Source organism: Ylistrum balloti, unplaced genomic scaffold, assembly GCF_031769215.1.
Source record: "Ylistrum balloti isolate Yb309-2 unplaced genomic scaffold, AGI_CSIRO_Ybal_v1 Utg369840, whole genome shotgun sequence".
Classification (NCBI taxonomy): domain Eukaryota; kingdom Metazoa; phylum Mollusca; class Bivalvia; order Pectinida; family Pectinidae; genus Ylistrum; species Ylistrum balloti.
The window spans coordinates 1,529,105-1,546,901 of NW_026781998.1; the positions used below are offsets into that span (position 1 = coordinate 1,529,105).

General features: G+C 36.1%; 1 protein-coding gene across 1 annotated transcript; it reads left to right on the forward strand.

Moving 5' to 3' along the window:
• The first annotated feature begins 11,939 nt into the window (after window positions 1-11,939).
• On the forward strand, window positions 11,940-17,188 carry LOC132545289 (uncharacterized). The gene is made up of 3 exons (XM_060208961.1): window positions 11,940-12,507; window positions 15,886-16,044; window positions 17,022-17,188. Exons 1-3 carry the CDS (start codon window positions 11,940-11,942, stop codon window positions 17,186-17,188), a joined length of 894 nt encoding a protein of 297 aa, XP_060064944.1.
• The last annotated feature ends 609 nt before the right edge of the window (window positions 17,189-17,797 follow it).

The window sequence follows — 17,797 nt, forward strand, 5'->3', positions numbered from 1 at the left end:
CTGAACGAACATCACTCACTAATAAACTATGGAAAGCCAGACGATAAACGTTACACATAATATTATAGACGTATTAACAACCTGTAGGCAATTTACTGCCGAATGTCAATTAACGGCGTTTTGAGTTCCTCATGAAACAGGTTTTATTAGGTATTGGAACGCAACGCGGAGTGAAATAACATTTTGTGTTGTGACAAAATCCAGAGACAGACAATCAGTGTTATTCAAAATAGACGAAGACTCCATGCTACTGAACCTAGTGCTGCTACCCATCTACATTTTGTATTTCATTCGATAAGTTTGATTTCTTCAGTTGCTTTAAGCTTTCAAAATTCACGAGTCCCACAGGTACGAAAAAGCAGTAGGATGCATTTATTACTTTGCTCTAGAGTTTTGTTTTCGAAATTTGTATTGAAAAGTGCTATTCACTTTTGTGTCTCTAGTTGAATCTTCTGGTGCTAAATGTTTTGTATCAATCAGGGCCCAAGTAACTCACAATATCATAGGTATTAAAAATTATCTTATTCTATTTGCGTGTCTTGTACTGATTATCTATGTATTACGGTATTGCTATCTTTATATACGTTTTCCAATTCGAACTATCTCAGTGTATTACATAGCTCGCTTCAGGAGTAATATCGCTAACAAATTTAGTTAAGACGGCCACTGCATTATACACTTGGTAGTGGAAGTTCTGGCTCTGTCTCAGGCGAGGTAAAATGAAATATTCCCTTCAGTCTCATGACATATTACGGAAGAGTTTTCCGGCCACGTTGTGTTTTATTTTATCTCGAAATTTCGAGATAGCAACTTGAAATTTTGAGTTAGTAACTCGAAATTTCGAGTTAGTAATCCGAAATTTTGAGATATTAATCCGAAATTTCGAGATAGAAACGCGAAATTTTGAGATAGCAACGCGAAATTTTGAGATAGAGCAACTCGAAATTTCGAGTTAGTAATCCGAAATTTTGAGTTAGTATATTAACTCGAAATTTCGACTTACTAACTCAAAATTTCGGATTACTAACTCGAAATTTCGAGTTACTAACTTAAAATTTCGAGTTTTATCTCGAGATTTCAAAATTTCAGATTACTAACTCAAAATTTCGAGTTATTATCTCGAAATTTCGAGTTAAAATAAAACACAACGTGGCCGGAATACGCTTCCGTGATATATTGAAACGAATGCAATATTCTATTTATTACATATAATGCATTTCTGCTAACATCTGGGTAAACCATATTCCAAACCAAAAGTGGCGATAAATCTTATCTTAGGTGACGTCATGAAGTCATAATTGAAATGTTGGAAAACTTCTGTCGTTAATAATTCTGCTAGGCGATAAGTCTTGGATCGTACACCAATACAAGATGTGCACACGATGTATGTATGCTTTTCAAACAACGGAAGACAGTATCAACGTTTGTTTACAATGTGCGCAACAATCATGGTTATCAAAAAAATTGAAATAACGTATGATTAAGTATAATAAGCCACAAATATCTGATATATATTTTAGACATTATATTCCATCGAAAAAAATAACATTTCTTTGTAACATCAACGCATAGGAACCTACATCTATGCAGACAGATGTCTGACACAGTTTCAGGAAACATCTTAATGCATTTCTGAACATTTTTTTAGCATTAGTTACAAATAAGACAAACACATAAAATGAAACTGATTGAATTTAATATATATCATTATGGGTAACATATTCTTAAAGAGTTATGTCCCTTTAAGGTTTAGCGGTTTCAATGGATATCCCTGTAGAAGCCGATCACAACATATATGTGACGGTTATCTAACGAGTAGATATGTGGTGAAGTAAGTAAGTGTAAAAAAACGATGATCTAGACAAAGTTCTCTGCACAATCAAGGGAAAAACTTCAACTTTGATCCAACATACTGAAAGGAACACAATGCATAACATTTCATTATATGCATAGTAAGTACTAAAATAATAATGATAATGACAAACAAACAATAAAACACGAGAATTGATAAACATATTGCATAACAATTTGAGCTATATTGTACTTTTAGAATTTAAGTTTTTTGTCAACTGTCGTACTTTGTAAGGTATTTCGACAAACATTCGCAAATAAAGGTTCCGTTAAAGCTGAAATAGCGGATTACTTTCTAACGATAACTAGTGTTAATTGAAAAAAAATTTCGAAATTAGCAATTCATGCTTAATTTTGTTAAGTTATGTTATGACACATATTTACCAGTTATATTCATAAAATTACATTTAAAGCATCCACTGTTACGTAATTCATTATCTTTGCCTGTCACGCCGAATATAATCGTTCCTTATTCATGACAAAATATGTCACTGGCGATAAATTAGCCACATTATTTTGAATATTGAACCGATTATGAAATTAAAAAAAATTCAACGTTAGTGTCTTCTTTTCCAGGTTATTGACATTAATTTGTCGAATTTCGATATTCCTTAGTCGGCTTCTTGGTCTCAAGACTTCAAATTCCTTAGTGCGGGTTCCCTAAGAATGACTCACTATTTGGCATTAATAGAATTTTAAACTAGATTTGAATCAAAGCGTCCATGGCAGACTTGAGCTACCCTCGTCACACTCCTATATCTGTCTCGAAACATCGGTAAAACATTTTACACATGAGTTCCATTTGGCGACAGTAATGACGCTCGGGTCTGATAATCACCAGTGGTGTGTAATTTGTCTATTTTTGTATTTTAGTATGCCAGCATATATTTCACTCATCAAGACCTGCATATTAGGGAAATTGCTGTATAATAGCATAACGTGTTGTAATGAGAACCTGATGCAAATTGATCCAATTTATTGAATGAGCTGGCGAACGGAAAGTTAATCACATATCTGCTTTCTGTCTTAATTTATTTCCGTTTTCATAGTTCAAGAGTGTAAGATTCAATAAGGTTTAAAGGAAGCTGGAAAGTATAAAAGATACAAAAATTGTCAAATCTATCATACAATTGAGGTCTTTCCCGTTTTTTTATTTATCCAAAACATCCAATATAATAGAGACAAATGTTGGCGTTATGTATGCAGTTAATACAGCCGATGATTCCGTGTGCCTCGTACACACATTTGTCGTCTTGTACACAATGTTGAAATGTATTTGGTCTATAAGTAAGAAAATGTGAACATAAAACATAGTTTTTAAAGTTTTTAGCAAATACGATTAGCTAAAAATAGGTCAGTATATTCTGCTTCGTCGTCAAATTTGTACAACCCTACATAGCAATCCACCAAATGAACTATACATAAGCAAGCCATTGATAGGTAATACATTGAAATAAATTACGTACATGATGATTTTAGACTGGATTGCTTCAAATATTCTTCGTCCGTACTGTCGATATGTATATAAAACATAAAATTAAGTATTGCTCTGGTAAGTTTTAAAGGCAATCCACCCCGTTACAGTTTCCTGGGTACCTTACTATGTGTATTATCTATACATTCTAATACTGTCTAGGGTGAAAATAATTGTCTGAGTGACAATTATTCTTGTCTGTTGAAATACAAGCAATGTCTAAATATGTTTCATTTCTATATAAAAAAAAAACACCTGGCGAGATAAACAAGGTAAAACAAAAGTATTCAGAATTTAATCATCACAATATTTACATAATCAGAAAATATAATAATACCATCTTTAAAAAAGTAAAAAGAACTGTGTGATTAAGATTCAAAATCAACATTGTTTTCTATGGGAATGTTCAAAAGACATATGCAAATCTGACAGAAATGTGGGATAGTTTTTATTTTTTGTGTCTCTGGTACACCTAAGGAAAGACCAATAATTGGGCAATTCTTTCCTGTATAACAGAGCTACTAACACCGGAACCGTGGGTAAGACATGATATCGTAATCCTGTAAATCAGAAAAGTTAAGTTCCGTCAGAGTTTCATTCCGGCATTCAGAAAAATGTATCAAATCATACATGTAACTGATAAAGTCGATGAGTTCTCGCAGTGGGAATTTTACTATCTATTTGTTCCTCTCTACATGCTATCACATACTAATTTCGTTGCATTGTGAGTGTGTTGTCGGTAACTGTATGGCGTGTATTTTTTGACATATGTACATATTTGGTATTTTGTTTGTGATTGGTGGTTTTGTTCGTTGGTGTGTGCTTGTTTTCCCTGTTGTATGGTTTGCCTATTTATGGTAACAATTGTACTACTCTTGTGTGTCGAGTGAAGTTAACGATTCTGGAAACTTATAGTAGTCTATATAGGATTGAAAAACGATTGAAGGGGACATGGACATGGTACTTTGTATTATAACACCTACTAGTGTTATTAGCTTGTTTTTTCTGGTGTTTGCTTGGCTCTATTGATACATTTGTACTTTCGATGGGGTTTTATTTTTCTTTTTCCATGAGATGAAAAACAGGCTCATGGCTGTTGACAGGGCTCCTTTGAATCTGTATGACCTTACCACGAACCCCGAGAGAAGTATCTTGATTGACCATACACCGCCCCTCTCTTACTTTTATATCTGTATGGTCCATCTGCCTCCATTCCATAGGTCACATTTTAGAACAATTACATGGTTCATTGTGATGAGGAAGGGAAATAAATATATCTTAACTATTCCTTTCACATTTCATGACTCTCTATGTCGCATAGAGTGACTTCTTCCGGTTTGGTACTTTACAGATACTCAGCCTTGAAGAGTTCCACTATCTTGTATTGACGCCCAGTGATAGCAATGCCAACGTGACTGACACTTTTTATGTTTGTTTAGTTATTGTTTATTGGCGATTTTAGGCAGATCATCTCTACTAAGGTGTGATAAATTCGTTAATGGTATTATACCAGTTATAAATCAGTGTTGGTGACTTACTTTATTTCCCTTAAATTCCGTTTAGATTCTCGACCTCATGCTACCACATCTACTGATCCTGTGATCAGCAGGCTAGATCAGCTTTAGATACAGAGATCGATCGCACATGATATGCTTTCATATGGGATGTAGATCCTTTAGAAAATCGTTTAACCAATTTTCTACAAGCTTCATGACATATTATTTTGAAGTATTTTGATAGAGTGAAGAATGAGAGTATTACTGTTAGATCACCTGTAACATATTTTGTTGCATTTGTTGCGTGGAGAATAGGATTTAAGCTTCATAACATGTATTAAATCTGTCTTTTTATTTCCATGTTGAATGGGGTACATCTAGTATAATGTAGTACATACCTAGCCGCGATTACAAGGTTTAATGAAAATGCAGAAATAGGGGAAAAGTAAAGCATGAACAACAAAAATAATTATACATTTAGTTGCATTTAACTGTATGACATTGAATATAATGAAGAATAGTTAAACGGTATAACTGAATGCGCGGCAAATGTACAGTAGTCTCTACAGTAGTCGTGACTTTAGGCCTTTTAGATCTTTTCGTCGTCGGAAATATTGAACGAATTTGCCCACGTGATTCTACAGCAATGAACGTGTATTCATATTATTTACGCGGAGAGTGACACAGACCACCGTTCATACGTGCATTTAAGCTAGCATACCGCTCCGGTAAACAATCGTATTTCAATAGGCAGAGCATCGTCTTACAACTGATTTGAGTCTGAGCACTCGATCAAGTAACATTAAAAAATGAAAAAGATGCCACCAAAGAAGCGCGGAGAAAAAACTCCCCGTCCTGCAATTTCCAGCTGAGGAGCAATCTTTATATAAAGATTGCTATTACATGAGCGGTTTTCTTTTATACTGAGGACACAATTGTGCTCGAAAACACTCTGGTGTCCACGTTTGATCTGTAAGTGTCTTGACAGAGCGCGAAAAGCACATCAGATCTTCATGAAAACGTGAACAACGTTAGAGATCCCATCAGAACGCATCGGACCGGAAAGCAACATTTAGGCATCCCTAGTAGACCGTGGCCTGAAAATCTGGAAGAGCTGCGTTTTCGCTCCAGCAGCGTGTCACGGATACCGAAACCGTGAGGAAACTTAACACATCTAACATATATCGGATAGAGAGACAAAAATAGGCAAAATGTCACGGCACAATATGATTCAAGAAATAGGGGCTGTTGTGGTCGCTAGGAACAGTGTTACTGTGTAGCATAGGGTGCACGGGTATGTAGGCTATAGAAATAACCACCCACATGTAGTGTGCACAACCTGTATATTGGATAATGGAAACAAAATGATAAAGATAAAATATTTTGCCATAAATTCATATATTTGATAAGTAATTACAATGCCGCCAGTTGAAGTTAATTTCCTGTTCTTTATTTCAAAAGGCATCTGACTGGCATCGATACTGGCGCGCATATTTCTCTTTAACTCTTTCATTGCATGCGACATAATTTGGTTTTCTATGAACATAATTACTTCAACTTTATTCCAGTCTGATATATTAGTGTTCGGTTTTTATGTCCTCGTTACACGGTGATAAACGCGATAATAATGATGAAAATCACAGAATAGTAGAATAGACAAACATGAAGAAATAAAGAGTCAACGAGACAACATATCAAATATCAAATTTGGTATTAATAATGTGTGATAAGTAGAACGCAAACCTCCAGTGTATCTAGAAACACTAAGTCTCCCTACTCAAATCACTCCATATGCCACTCAGTACGTCAACAGTTCTGCCTAACAGGTTTCGAGAATTTAGGTCTTCAGGATTACTGACGAGTGCTAAGACTATATTTAATGACATAGTGTACACATATAATACTTTGATACTCTGATACTGCAGTGATGCTAAGAACCGTCATTCTCTGATACTGCAGTGATGTTAAGAACCGTCATTCTCTGATACTGCAGTAATGCTAAGAACCGTCATTCTCTGATACTGCAGTGATGCTAAGAACCGTCATTCTCTGATACTGCAGTGATGTTAAGAACCGTCATTCTCTGATACTGCAGTGATGCTAAGAACCGTCATTCTCTGATACTGCAGTGATGTTAAGAACCGTCATTCTCTGATACTGCAGTGATGCTAAGAACCGTCATTCTCTGATACTGCAGTGATGCTAAGAACCGTCATTCTCTGATACTGCAGTGATGCTAAGAACCGTCATTCTCTGATACTGCAGTGATGCTAAGAACCGTCATTCTCTGATACTGCAGTGATGTTAAGAACCGTCATTCTCTGATACTGCAGTGATGCTAAGAACCATCATTTTCTGATACTGCAGTGATGCTAAGAACCGTCTTTCTCGGATACAGCAGTAATGCTAAGAACCGTCATTCTCTGATACTGCAGTGATGTTAAGAACCGTCATTCTCTGATACTGCAGTGATGTTAAGAACCGTCATTCTCTGATACTGCATTGATGCTAAGAACCGTCATTCTCTGATACAGCAGTGATGCTAAGAACCGTCATTCTCTGATACTGCAGTGATGCTAAGAACCGTCTAAGAACCGTCATTCTCTGATACTGCATTGATGTTAAGAACCGTCATTCTCTGATACTGCAGTGATGTTAAGAACCGTCATTCTCTGATACTGCAGTGATGCTAAGAACCGTCATTCTCTGATACTGCAGTGATGCTAAGAACCGTCATTCTCTGATACTGCAGTGATGCTAGAACCGTCATTCTCTGATACAGCAGTGATGTTAAGAACCGTCATTCTCTGATACTGCAGTGATATCAGAACCGTCATTCTCTGATACTGCAGTGATGATACTGCAGTGATGCAGTGATGTTAAGAACCGTCATTCTCTGATACTGCAGTGATGTTAAGAACCGTCATTCTCTGATACTGCAGTGATGTTAAGAACCGTCATTCTCTGATACTGCAGTGATGTTAAGAACCGTCATTCTCTGATACTGCAGTGATGCTAAGAACCGTCATTCTCTGATACTGCAGTGATGCTAAGAACCGTCATTCTCTGATACTGCAGTGATGCTAAGAACCGTCATTCTCTGATACTGCAGTGATGCTAAGAACCGTCATTCTCTGATACTGCAGTGATGCTAAGAACTGATACTGCAGTGATGCTAAGAAGTCATTCTCTGATACTGTCATCATTCTCTGATACTGCAGTGATGCTAAGAACCGTCATTCTCTGATATACTGCAGTGATATGCTGAAGAATTCCGTCATTCTCTGATATGATACTGCAGTGATGCTAAGAACCGTCATTCTCTGATACTGCATGACTGCATTCTCTGATACTGCAGTGATGCTAAGAACCGTCATTCTCCAGTGATGCTAAGAACCGTCATTCTCTGATACTGCAGTGATGCTAAGAACCGTCATTCTCTGATACTGCAGTGATGCTAAGAACCGTCATTCTCTGATACTGCAGTGATGCTAAGAACCGTCATTCTCTGATACTGCAGTGATGCTAAGAACCGTCATTCTCTGATACTGCAGTGATGCTAGAACCGTCATTCTCTGATACTGCATTGATGCTAGAACCGTCATTCTCTGATACTGCAGTGATGCTAAGAACCGTCATTCTCTGATACTGCAGTGATGCTAAGAACCGTCATTCTCTGATACTGCAGTGATGCTAAGAACCGTCATTCTCTGATACTGCATTGACGCTAAGAACCGTCATTCTCTGATACTGCATTGATGCTAAGAACCGTCATTCTCTGATACTGCAGTGATGCTAAGAACCGTCATTCTCTGATACTGCAGTGATGCTAAGAACCGTCATTCTCTGATACTGCAGTGATGCTAAGAACTGATACTGCGTCATTCTCTGATACTGCAGTGATGCTAAGAACCGTCATTCTCTGATACTGCAGTGATGCTAAGAACCGTCATTCTCTGATACTGCAGTGATGCTAAGAACGTCATTCTCTGATACTGCAGTGATCATTCTCTGATACTGCAGTGATGCTAAGAACCGTCATTCTCTGATACTGCAGTGATGCTAAGAACCGTCATTCTCTGATACTGCAGTGATGCTAAGAACCGTCATTCTCTGATACTGCAGTGATGCTAAGAACCGTCATTCTCTGATACTGCAGTGATGCTAAGAACCGTCATTCTCTGATACTGCAGTGATGCTAAGAACCGTCATTCTCTGATACTGCAGTGATGCTAAGAACCGTCATTCTCTGATACTGCAGTGATGCTAAGAACCGTCATTCTCTGATACTGCAGTGATGCTAAGAACCGTCATTCTCTGATACTGCAGTGATGCTAAGAACCGTCATTCTCTGATACTGCAGTGATGCTAAGAACCGTCATTCTCTGATACTGCAGTGATGCTAAGAACCGTCATTCTCTGATACTGCAGTGATGCTAAGAACCGTCATTCTCTGATACTGCAGTGATGCTAAGAACCGTCATTCTCTGATACAGCAGTGATGCTAAGAACCGTCATTCTCTGATACTGCAGTGATGCTAAGAACCGTCATTCTCTGATACTGCAGTGATGCTAAGAACCGCAGTGATGATGCTAAGAACCGTCATTCTCTGATACTGCATACTAAGAACCGCTGATACTGTGATGCTAAGAACCGTCATTCTCTGATACTGCAGTGATGCTAAGAACCGTCATTCTCTGATACTGCAGTGATGCTAAGAACCGTCATTCTCTGATACTGCAGTGATGCTAAGAACCGTCATTCTCTGATACTGCAGTGATGCTAAGAACCGTCATTCTCTGATACTGCATTGATGCTAGAACCGTCATTCTCTGATACTGCAGTGATGCTAAGAACCGTCATTCTCTGATACTGCAGTGATGCTAAGAACCGTCATTCTCTGATACTGCAGTGATGCTAAGAACCGTCATTCTCTGATACTGCAGTGATGCTAAGAACCGTTATTCTCTGATACAGTGGTGATGTTAAGAGTCTTGAAACATAGGAGGTGAATAGGAAAAGCCTTGATTGGTCGAAATATTAATTGGGAAATAGACTAATCCTAAAATTCAATGTATTTCGTGAGAAAACCTCATCAGGATATACTTTTGGTGTGGTAGTGTTTGTTTGGTTTTATTAATACTGCTTTAAGGCCTTTCATCATTTACATGCTATGCCTGCGTGGCGAGTGTATGTCTTGGTTTTCTTAAAGCTGCTATATGTTCATGTAAGTCTCCTTGGAACTGAAACCGACATAGTACTGACTGACTGAAGTATAATGCCTTAGCCCACCAGCGGGACACACCACCTCCTCACCATAAACCCTTTGTTATACTACTACAATGCTGAACATTAAGGAGAGAGTCATAACTACCAATTTTAAAGACTAGTTTGTCTCGGCCTGGGATAGAACCAAAAACATTCCTCATGCGGCAAACACTCGACTAAAGGCCAAGTATGAGGCAGTGACAAGGAAGACATTATTAAGAAGACAGATCTTTATAAAAGAGAAAAAAATTAAGATACCAAATTTAATTGACTCCTTCTTATGATCACGAAATGGGAAAGGTATAATTTCTACGTTCTACAGTGTTTGTACTGAAAATAAGGTTTACTTCACTAGTATTCTATAACATCGCCATTGTTAATTCATGTTGGTAGTTGATTGTGTCATGAATAATTCTGCCACACTAACAAAAAGTGAATGAAATGGAAAATATAGAGAGGACTCGGGACCAAAATGCTACTATCCAGGGGATTCAGAATTTGTATTAATATTAGAGGACAAATCGAACAGAAACTCTACATCTAACAAACAGTTAACAGTAACTCGCGTATACCTCAATGAAAACTGAAAATCTTTTAAACTTTAAACAATTTCGTAACAAATTCATCATTATTGCAAATTGTCTATGTTATGTAAATCATACAGAATACAAGATTACAATGTTGTTTAGGTGGAATCTCTGACACTTAAACATATATCACATGCTATATATGCGATCGTTTCGTTAGGTTATGGAGTAAGCCATTATTTCCCATGCGGATTCTGTGCACGTTCTTGTTATTGGTGTTTAGCTGCAGAATTATCACTAGTCTTTTTCTGGAAAATGGAAACATTAAAATCTCCTGTAAAGCTTGTCGATATAATTGTGAAATACATAGTGAGCTCTTGACAACGTTGGTAGAGAGATGAAAGCAGAGTAAATTATCAAACAAAAAGATTGGAAAATAAGAATTCAAATTAGGATGAAATGGTATACATACGTTTTTGCATCGACTGCGCTGTATTAGTAAATTATACCAAGCCCGCACGCAAGATGAATTGAAATCACATACCATAGTAGCAACAAGCAGAAGCTGCTTTTAGTTAGAAATCTACAATAGTGTTTCTGGCTTCTGAATTGTGAAAAACACTTGATGTCAATAAAACTAATGGACTGCACCTAGAAAAATAATTGGAATTATAACAAACATCAAAATACGTTACTTTCATACATGGGTTCATGTCGTCCATGTAATAACCAGGATGCATAAACCAGATTCTAAACATTTTTAAAACAAGAAAATATGTTAATATTCTGTGTTAGATTTCATCTCCAAACACATAAAGTTGTGTGATTTCTCATCGCTGATTATATGTTCTGATAACATTTGCATTCGTTTAGTTTTAAACATACAATAATTTGCAGACTAATGCCTCGCAGTAATAAAACAGCTGAATGTTTGGAGTAGGCATTACGTTGAAAAGTTCACGTTTTTTTCTTCTTCTTTTCTTGAGATATAATAATTTGTTGAGCTATAATACCATTTTGAAAAGTAATGTTTTAATAAAAAATTATTCATTGTTTAACAATGAAAGGAATATGTCAAGGTAAGGATCCTTACAATATGCGTAGTATTATCCGCTATCAATTGCCTGTTTATGACCAGCTAATAATTACAAATTTTCCAGACCGTTTTTTTCTATACACTACTTAACATGAGTACTTACATTAAAGTATATTAATTCCGGTTTTTTTATAAACTGTTCGATAGAAACTTATTCATATCTAATGTTTATTTTCAGATCGACCGGAAGTGTGTCATTGGATGTAAATACACAGCCTAAGTAAATATGGCAAGCAATAAAATAGGCAGTGGAACATCGAGCGTGAATTCATTGACGGCACCTCAAACAACGAATGCCAAAGAAAAGTCACGTGTTTGGAAAGATATTTATTCAAAACTTCGTAAAAACAAACAAGACCTCCGAAACGGTTATGCTTTTGGAAAGAAACCGCCCAACTATAGCGATCCATCCCCGAGTTTGTCACCAGCCATTAACGCTAAATCTCCTGCATCAACAACGTCAAGTAAAAGCAAATCAGTTTCCGCATCCTCCTCGTCAAATCCTAGTTCCGATTCTCCTACTAACATATCGGCTATCAAGCTTTTCCAGAATAGCGACACTCAAACGGAAGACATGAAGAAGGATACCGACATGATAGACGAGTGTATAATGTCGCTAGCGCTGGCTTGTATAATTGTCCTCCCTATGGCAATTATTGTCGTTCTTGTCGGTCTAGCAACACCATATTGGTACAATACAGGAACGGGAAACCTTGGACTTTTTCAGATGTGTTACACAACTTCAGGGGCTTGTGAAACTGCGAATTCCTTCTTATCCACCGTTTCCTCGACAGGTAAGTCAAAAAAAAAGAGTGCTAAAATAATGTTATTCAACTCAACAATACATTTAAGAAAATCTGGACGACATAAAGAGTACTAATCATGATTAAAATCATGTACGACAGTCAACGCACAAGAAAAATGTACTTTGGTTGGTAAGGATGCTAAATAAATTTGTGTACATTGTGACGCATGCCGCTATTCTATTGCCGTACATACAAGTATTGTCAGGCAGTCTTATAGGTGTCCTTATAATTTTGACGGCACAATTTACCGCCCGCCCTTTTCCGTGTTTCCGTGCCGTCAACTGCCTGGCGTGTTAAAGCCTATCAAAACACTTCCTGTGTTTGTGCATACTTTAGTGTGATTAAAGCCGAATTATATCTATACATCTTGCACCTGACCGCCGCTGCCGTCCCGTTACCACCATGCTAGACGGCAAATGTATTCAAGATACTTTATGTCAATTGGTCCTGCTATATTGTGACGTTAAAATGCACTTTCCGGTTATTTCCATTACTGAATTTAATCCATCATATGCTTTTTTGCTCACTATAACCAGATAACTAATTGATATTACCCAAAACGGCTCCAGTAATGTTAATTTAACTAAGTATTTTCTGAATATAATTATGGCATGTCTGCTGTGACACCCGATTTACCAATAAATCGCTTGTTATTATATTGGCAGTAGTTACATTAAGAAAATAATTTGTTGTTTAAATGTAAATGTTACAGACACAACACTCGGCGTCAAATGCTTAAGATCTAGAATTATTTCAAACTTTAGGACTATTTTGAACAGCTTTTGTAACAGTCGCTTTCAGTGGTTAACCGAGTTGTCGCTCTTGGATTAAATTCGCATCGTGTGGTTCTTTCAATGTTATCAAAACCATGTTTTGAAGTAGAGATACAGTTTGGTCCATCGGTTTCATGTCCTTTTGTCTTGCTCACTTTATGGCGATGATCTGCTATACAGATTTATTGGTAAATTAACCGCACATACATAAAAAGTTATTGAGAATCCACGTTCTCATGGATGAAACTACAAAGACGATATCCATGATTATAATTAGAAAAGTCTTCATATAACAATTAACGTCGATATCAATGACACGACTTCAGAGGAAAATAAAGTGACAGTTACCATGTGAAGACATTACCAAGGACATAATTTACAGTTAATATATGTTCCTCTGTTTTATAGTTCGCATTCAATTAAACAAAAGTCTTTGTTACCGACCATGACGATATATATATATATATATATATATTGTAACCGTAATATAGCCGTTCCCAGGTTAAAAGCAATGTCAACATTATGGACACTGTGGTATAAACATTTGTTACCACAGCCAGGCAGCATGTTGTAAGGACACTGCCGCGAAAAATATCTTCCAAGGCAATCCAACGAGACATTTTTTTGCAAAAGAATGTAGAAAAATAAAAATCTAGCATTAAATAACGCATAACACAACTTAAACTGCATCACACAGATGTTACTGGAGGTCTAAAGTGCTTACAGAGGAAAGTCGAAATTGTTTGAAATAAATCTTTAAATGTAAATGCATTGAGAGGTGCACTTTATATCCAATAATTTTAAGGTAAAAGTGCATGTGTTTATCATGCACTGTGCACATATTCCTCTTATACTCTCTCTTGATGTTTAAAAGTCATCTCGACTATACGCTCAGCTGCACATAATGTGGTATGGCTGCAGTACATGTTGTTCTCTCGGATAACATCAATAGCATACATGCACTGATTTAAAGTTCCGAGGTAGATTAGGTGAACCTCGGGCCATATTTATATCATTGATAAATTTCATGTTTGTTCAAACGCAGAGAAATTTTAAAATCACGTTCATTTGCTGATGTTTACAGTATATTATGTAGGCCGTTGATATATATTGATTTATCAAAGATGGCCACGTTTAACTGTTTACTTTGCTACTATTACGAAGATGTAACTTGAAAAAAATTTCATTCACTCGATATGTGTACTTTTATAAACAAATACGTAAACAACATGTTTAAAAATTTTAATAAAAATGGATGAAACAAAGGGAAATATTAACAAACGAAAGATAAACATATACACCACAGGAATGTAATAAATATAATAATATAAAATCAGGTATTCCAGAAGGGTACGTGTCTTTCGCTTCATCGAATCCTGGTAAATTAAAGTTCTTCTCAAAACACTCCAAAATCGAAATCCATAAGCAGAACCTTACCCTACGTGTCATCAAAACTACTCCCAGAAAATGTTTTTTAAGCACCAAATGTAAATTCCTCAACAATTATACTTAATTTACCCAAGGGAAACCTAAATTTGGACTACAATTATAAGTCTGATATATATCCATGGTTCAATCGAACATTAAAATTGACATCATTCAAAATGTTATAGTCTGGTTAATTGGGGCCGGTGCAGAGGTTAAAGATTTAGGTTGTGTACGACAAATAAACTTAATGAACGTTGAATGCAAACCAGGTTCTTCCACACATCGGACAAATTTTTACTTGTAAATAAAGCTAAGCTCACCATCTTTTTTCATCATCAATCAATTCATCAGTAGCTCTGGTGTAAAAATGCAATTATTTCACTGTCAGTCACTACAATGTTTGAGAGGTAGTTTAATATGACCATGAATGTATACCCTCTTCTTTACATTAAGTCCATGTTATGTATAAACAATTAAAATTTTACCTTGTCTATTCTATAACAATTAGTCTGTAAGCTGTGAAATTTCGCCAGTGTTTCAATGTCAATTAATTCGCCATTAGTCATTGATATGTGTAACTTATTCAATTTGTTTATATTACCTTGGCTATTAATTCACCTTAAATCATTTAATCCTGTAACATATCCAATTTGACGGTTTCAATGTATATTAACTAACCTTCTTTCTAAAATGCGAAAGCATAGTTATGATATGGCATTCCACTTTTCTGTCAACATACTTCATTTTATCACATAATCCGCGTGCATATGTCAAAATCGATGTCACATTAATAATTACTTTTAAGACTCAGAAAATCTCAAATGAAGAAAACAAAATATTTAAGAGACTATATTGATCAGATTTCAACAGCTATGGTCATTTCAAGGCGGTCTTACCTGTGAGCGTTCAGCTAGCAAAAAGTAACTACCATTTTCAAAGTATGAAATGAGAAAGTTGACAATGTTTTTAACTATATATCTGTGACCAGTCATTTACAGTTTGCCCATGAAATGAGTAAACATAGCTAGTTTTGCCAGTTATAAACGTCGAGTAATTCGCAAATTGCTCACTTGCTCAAATTGATACTTCAATGTGTTAATGTTACACATTTGACCATTTTAAAATGTCTGATTATCACTAGTGACATGTGTATCTCTTTTCTTAGCTCAGGAGACATGGAGAGTAGTGTCCAGTTTGACCGTGGTAGGAACTTCTCTGTTTCTCGTCGCACTCATCTTCCTCTGTCTCTATATGTCCTGTAAGCGAATCGACAACAAGAAGATATGTTGTGGAGTTATTATCTGCTTACTGTTATTGACAGGGGGTAAGTTTTATTTTCTCACAAAGTCAACATATGAGATCAATGAACGATAACCTCCCTATGTATGTGAGATGAGTGTGTTTTTTATGAAGCTGCGATATGTTCTTGTAAGACCTTACCAAAATTAGGCAATGAAGCTGACTTCATAATGCAGCCATAATTAATTACAGTGCCGAGGCTCCCAGCAGGACACCTCAATCGGTTACATTATACCTTTAACATACAAACCATTTGTTATGTTACCATAATGCTCAGCGGCATGGGAGAAAAAGGTACAAAGGGCCGGAGTCAAATACGAAATTGATTAGTCACTCCTTACGTGAGTTTTCATCATATATAAGGTAACTTGTAGTGATGTCCGTTGTGCCCTGTGTGACTTTTGGGCTTGCGATAACCTCTGCTGTGCCTAAAATGGATTAGGCAGTCATGATTACTTAGTGTTAACATTTCTCATAATTGTTTCTGTTCCAGAGATTAATAACAAATATAAATTTGTAATGTAACAGTTGGTTAATGTTGGTGTAATATTATGCCTTATGTATGGAGGTAGACATATATATACATTGTAACACAAGGTGAGCTGTACTATCGCTATCAGTTAAATTATCACCAGTAGCTCCAATATCATACAGACCCATGCGATATAACGTACATATCGCGGTATACTCAACCATTATATAATGTCATTCATTTTGTATCTGAAAATAAAGACTGACAAGTAAAAATGTAGAACGTAATTAAGATATGAAACAAAATTTGTTGTCTTTGTATATCTAAAAAAAACTCTTAGATGTATGAGATATTCTTTCATTTTTATTAACATGTTCGTCGGGTAATATTTACATACATAATCAATGATTATCTTTGCTGTAAAACTTAATTGCCTTTTAAGAGCATCGATAATTGAAAACGTTTTATTATTTTGTATGAATTCAACTTACACGTACATGCGTAATGTTATAAGTGTTTTCTACTTTCAGCTGGGTGCGTGATCAGCGGAATGGCACTTGCGATCTCCTTATACACACAGATTGGTCAGAACTATATCCTGGAATGGTCTTTCTACCTCGCTGCCGTCGGAGGCAGCATCGGATTTATTGCTTTCGTTCTTTTCGCCGTCCATGTTTGTTTTCTTGTCATAGACTAAAAAAATCAGTGTTGTTAATTGTCATGACATTCTGTATCACAGCGTACCCAATAATAATAATAGATCGATGAAGCGAGAATAGATGTTAAAATATAACCATTATTGAACATTGAATAAACAGGAAAGCTACATTGTTTAAAGGACTATTACTACTAATCTGGAATTTCTTTTGATAGGGTAACAATTTTCAAATGGTCAGTCATTGTCGCTGGATTCGCATATCTAGACTATATCCACTAATACGTTGCAATACTAACATTTTTATCGCAAATAGATATAATACATACTAGAGTTAAGGTCATCTTCATTGGACGTAGGTAATATCTCATGGTGATACTCTTCTATTATTATGTCTTTTTGCTCCTCATTACCGCGGAGAGTATTAAATCCTTGAAGAGATCCCTCGACCAGCTGCCGCATTTGACATCGGCCAGATACTTGAAAATGTTACTCTAACAGCACGTTTACTTTCCCGATGACGAGTATAATATGTAGTAGCAGTGGATCCTTGTCTAAAGCCAAGACGACACACAAAAGTTGAGGTAGTTGAGATAAAATTTATTATATTTTTGTCAGTCTAGCAATCTATTCAATCTAAACTTTTATCAT

Excerpts from the sequence above, each read along its gene's own strand:
- LOC132545289 (XM_060208961.1), top strand. The coding sequence starts at position 11,940 with ATGGCAAGCAATAAAATAGGCAGTGGAACATCGAGCGTGAATTCATTG. Across the intron at positions 12,508-15,885 it reads ATCCACCGTTTCCTCGACAG|CTCAGGAGACATGGAGAGTA; the intron begins GTAAGTCAAAAA and ends CTCTTTTCTTAG. Across the intron at positions 16,045-17,021 it reads CTTACTGTTATTGACAGGGG|CTGGGTGCGTGATCAGCGGA; the intron begins GTAAGTTTTATT and ends TTCTACTTTCAG.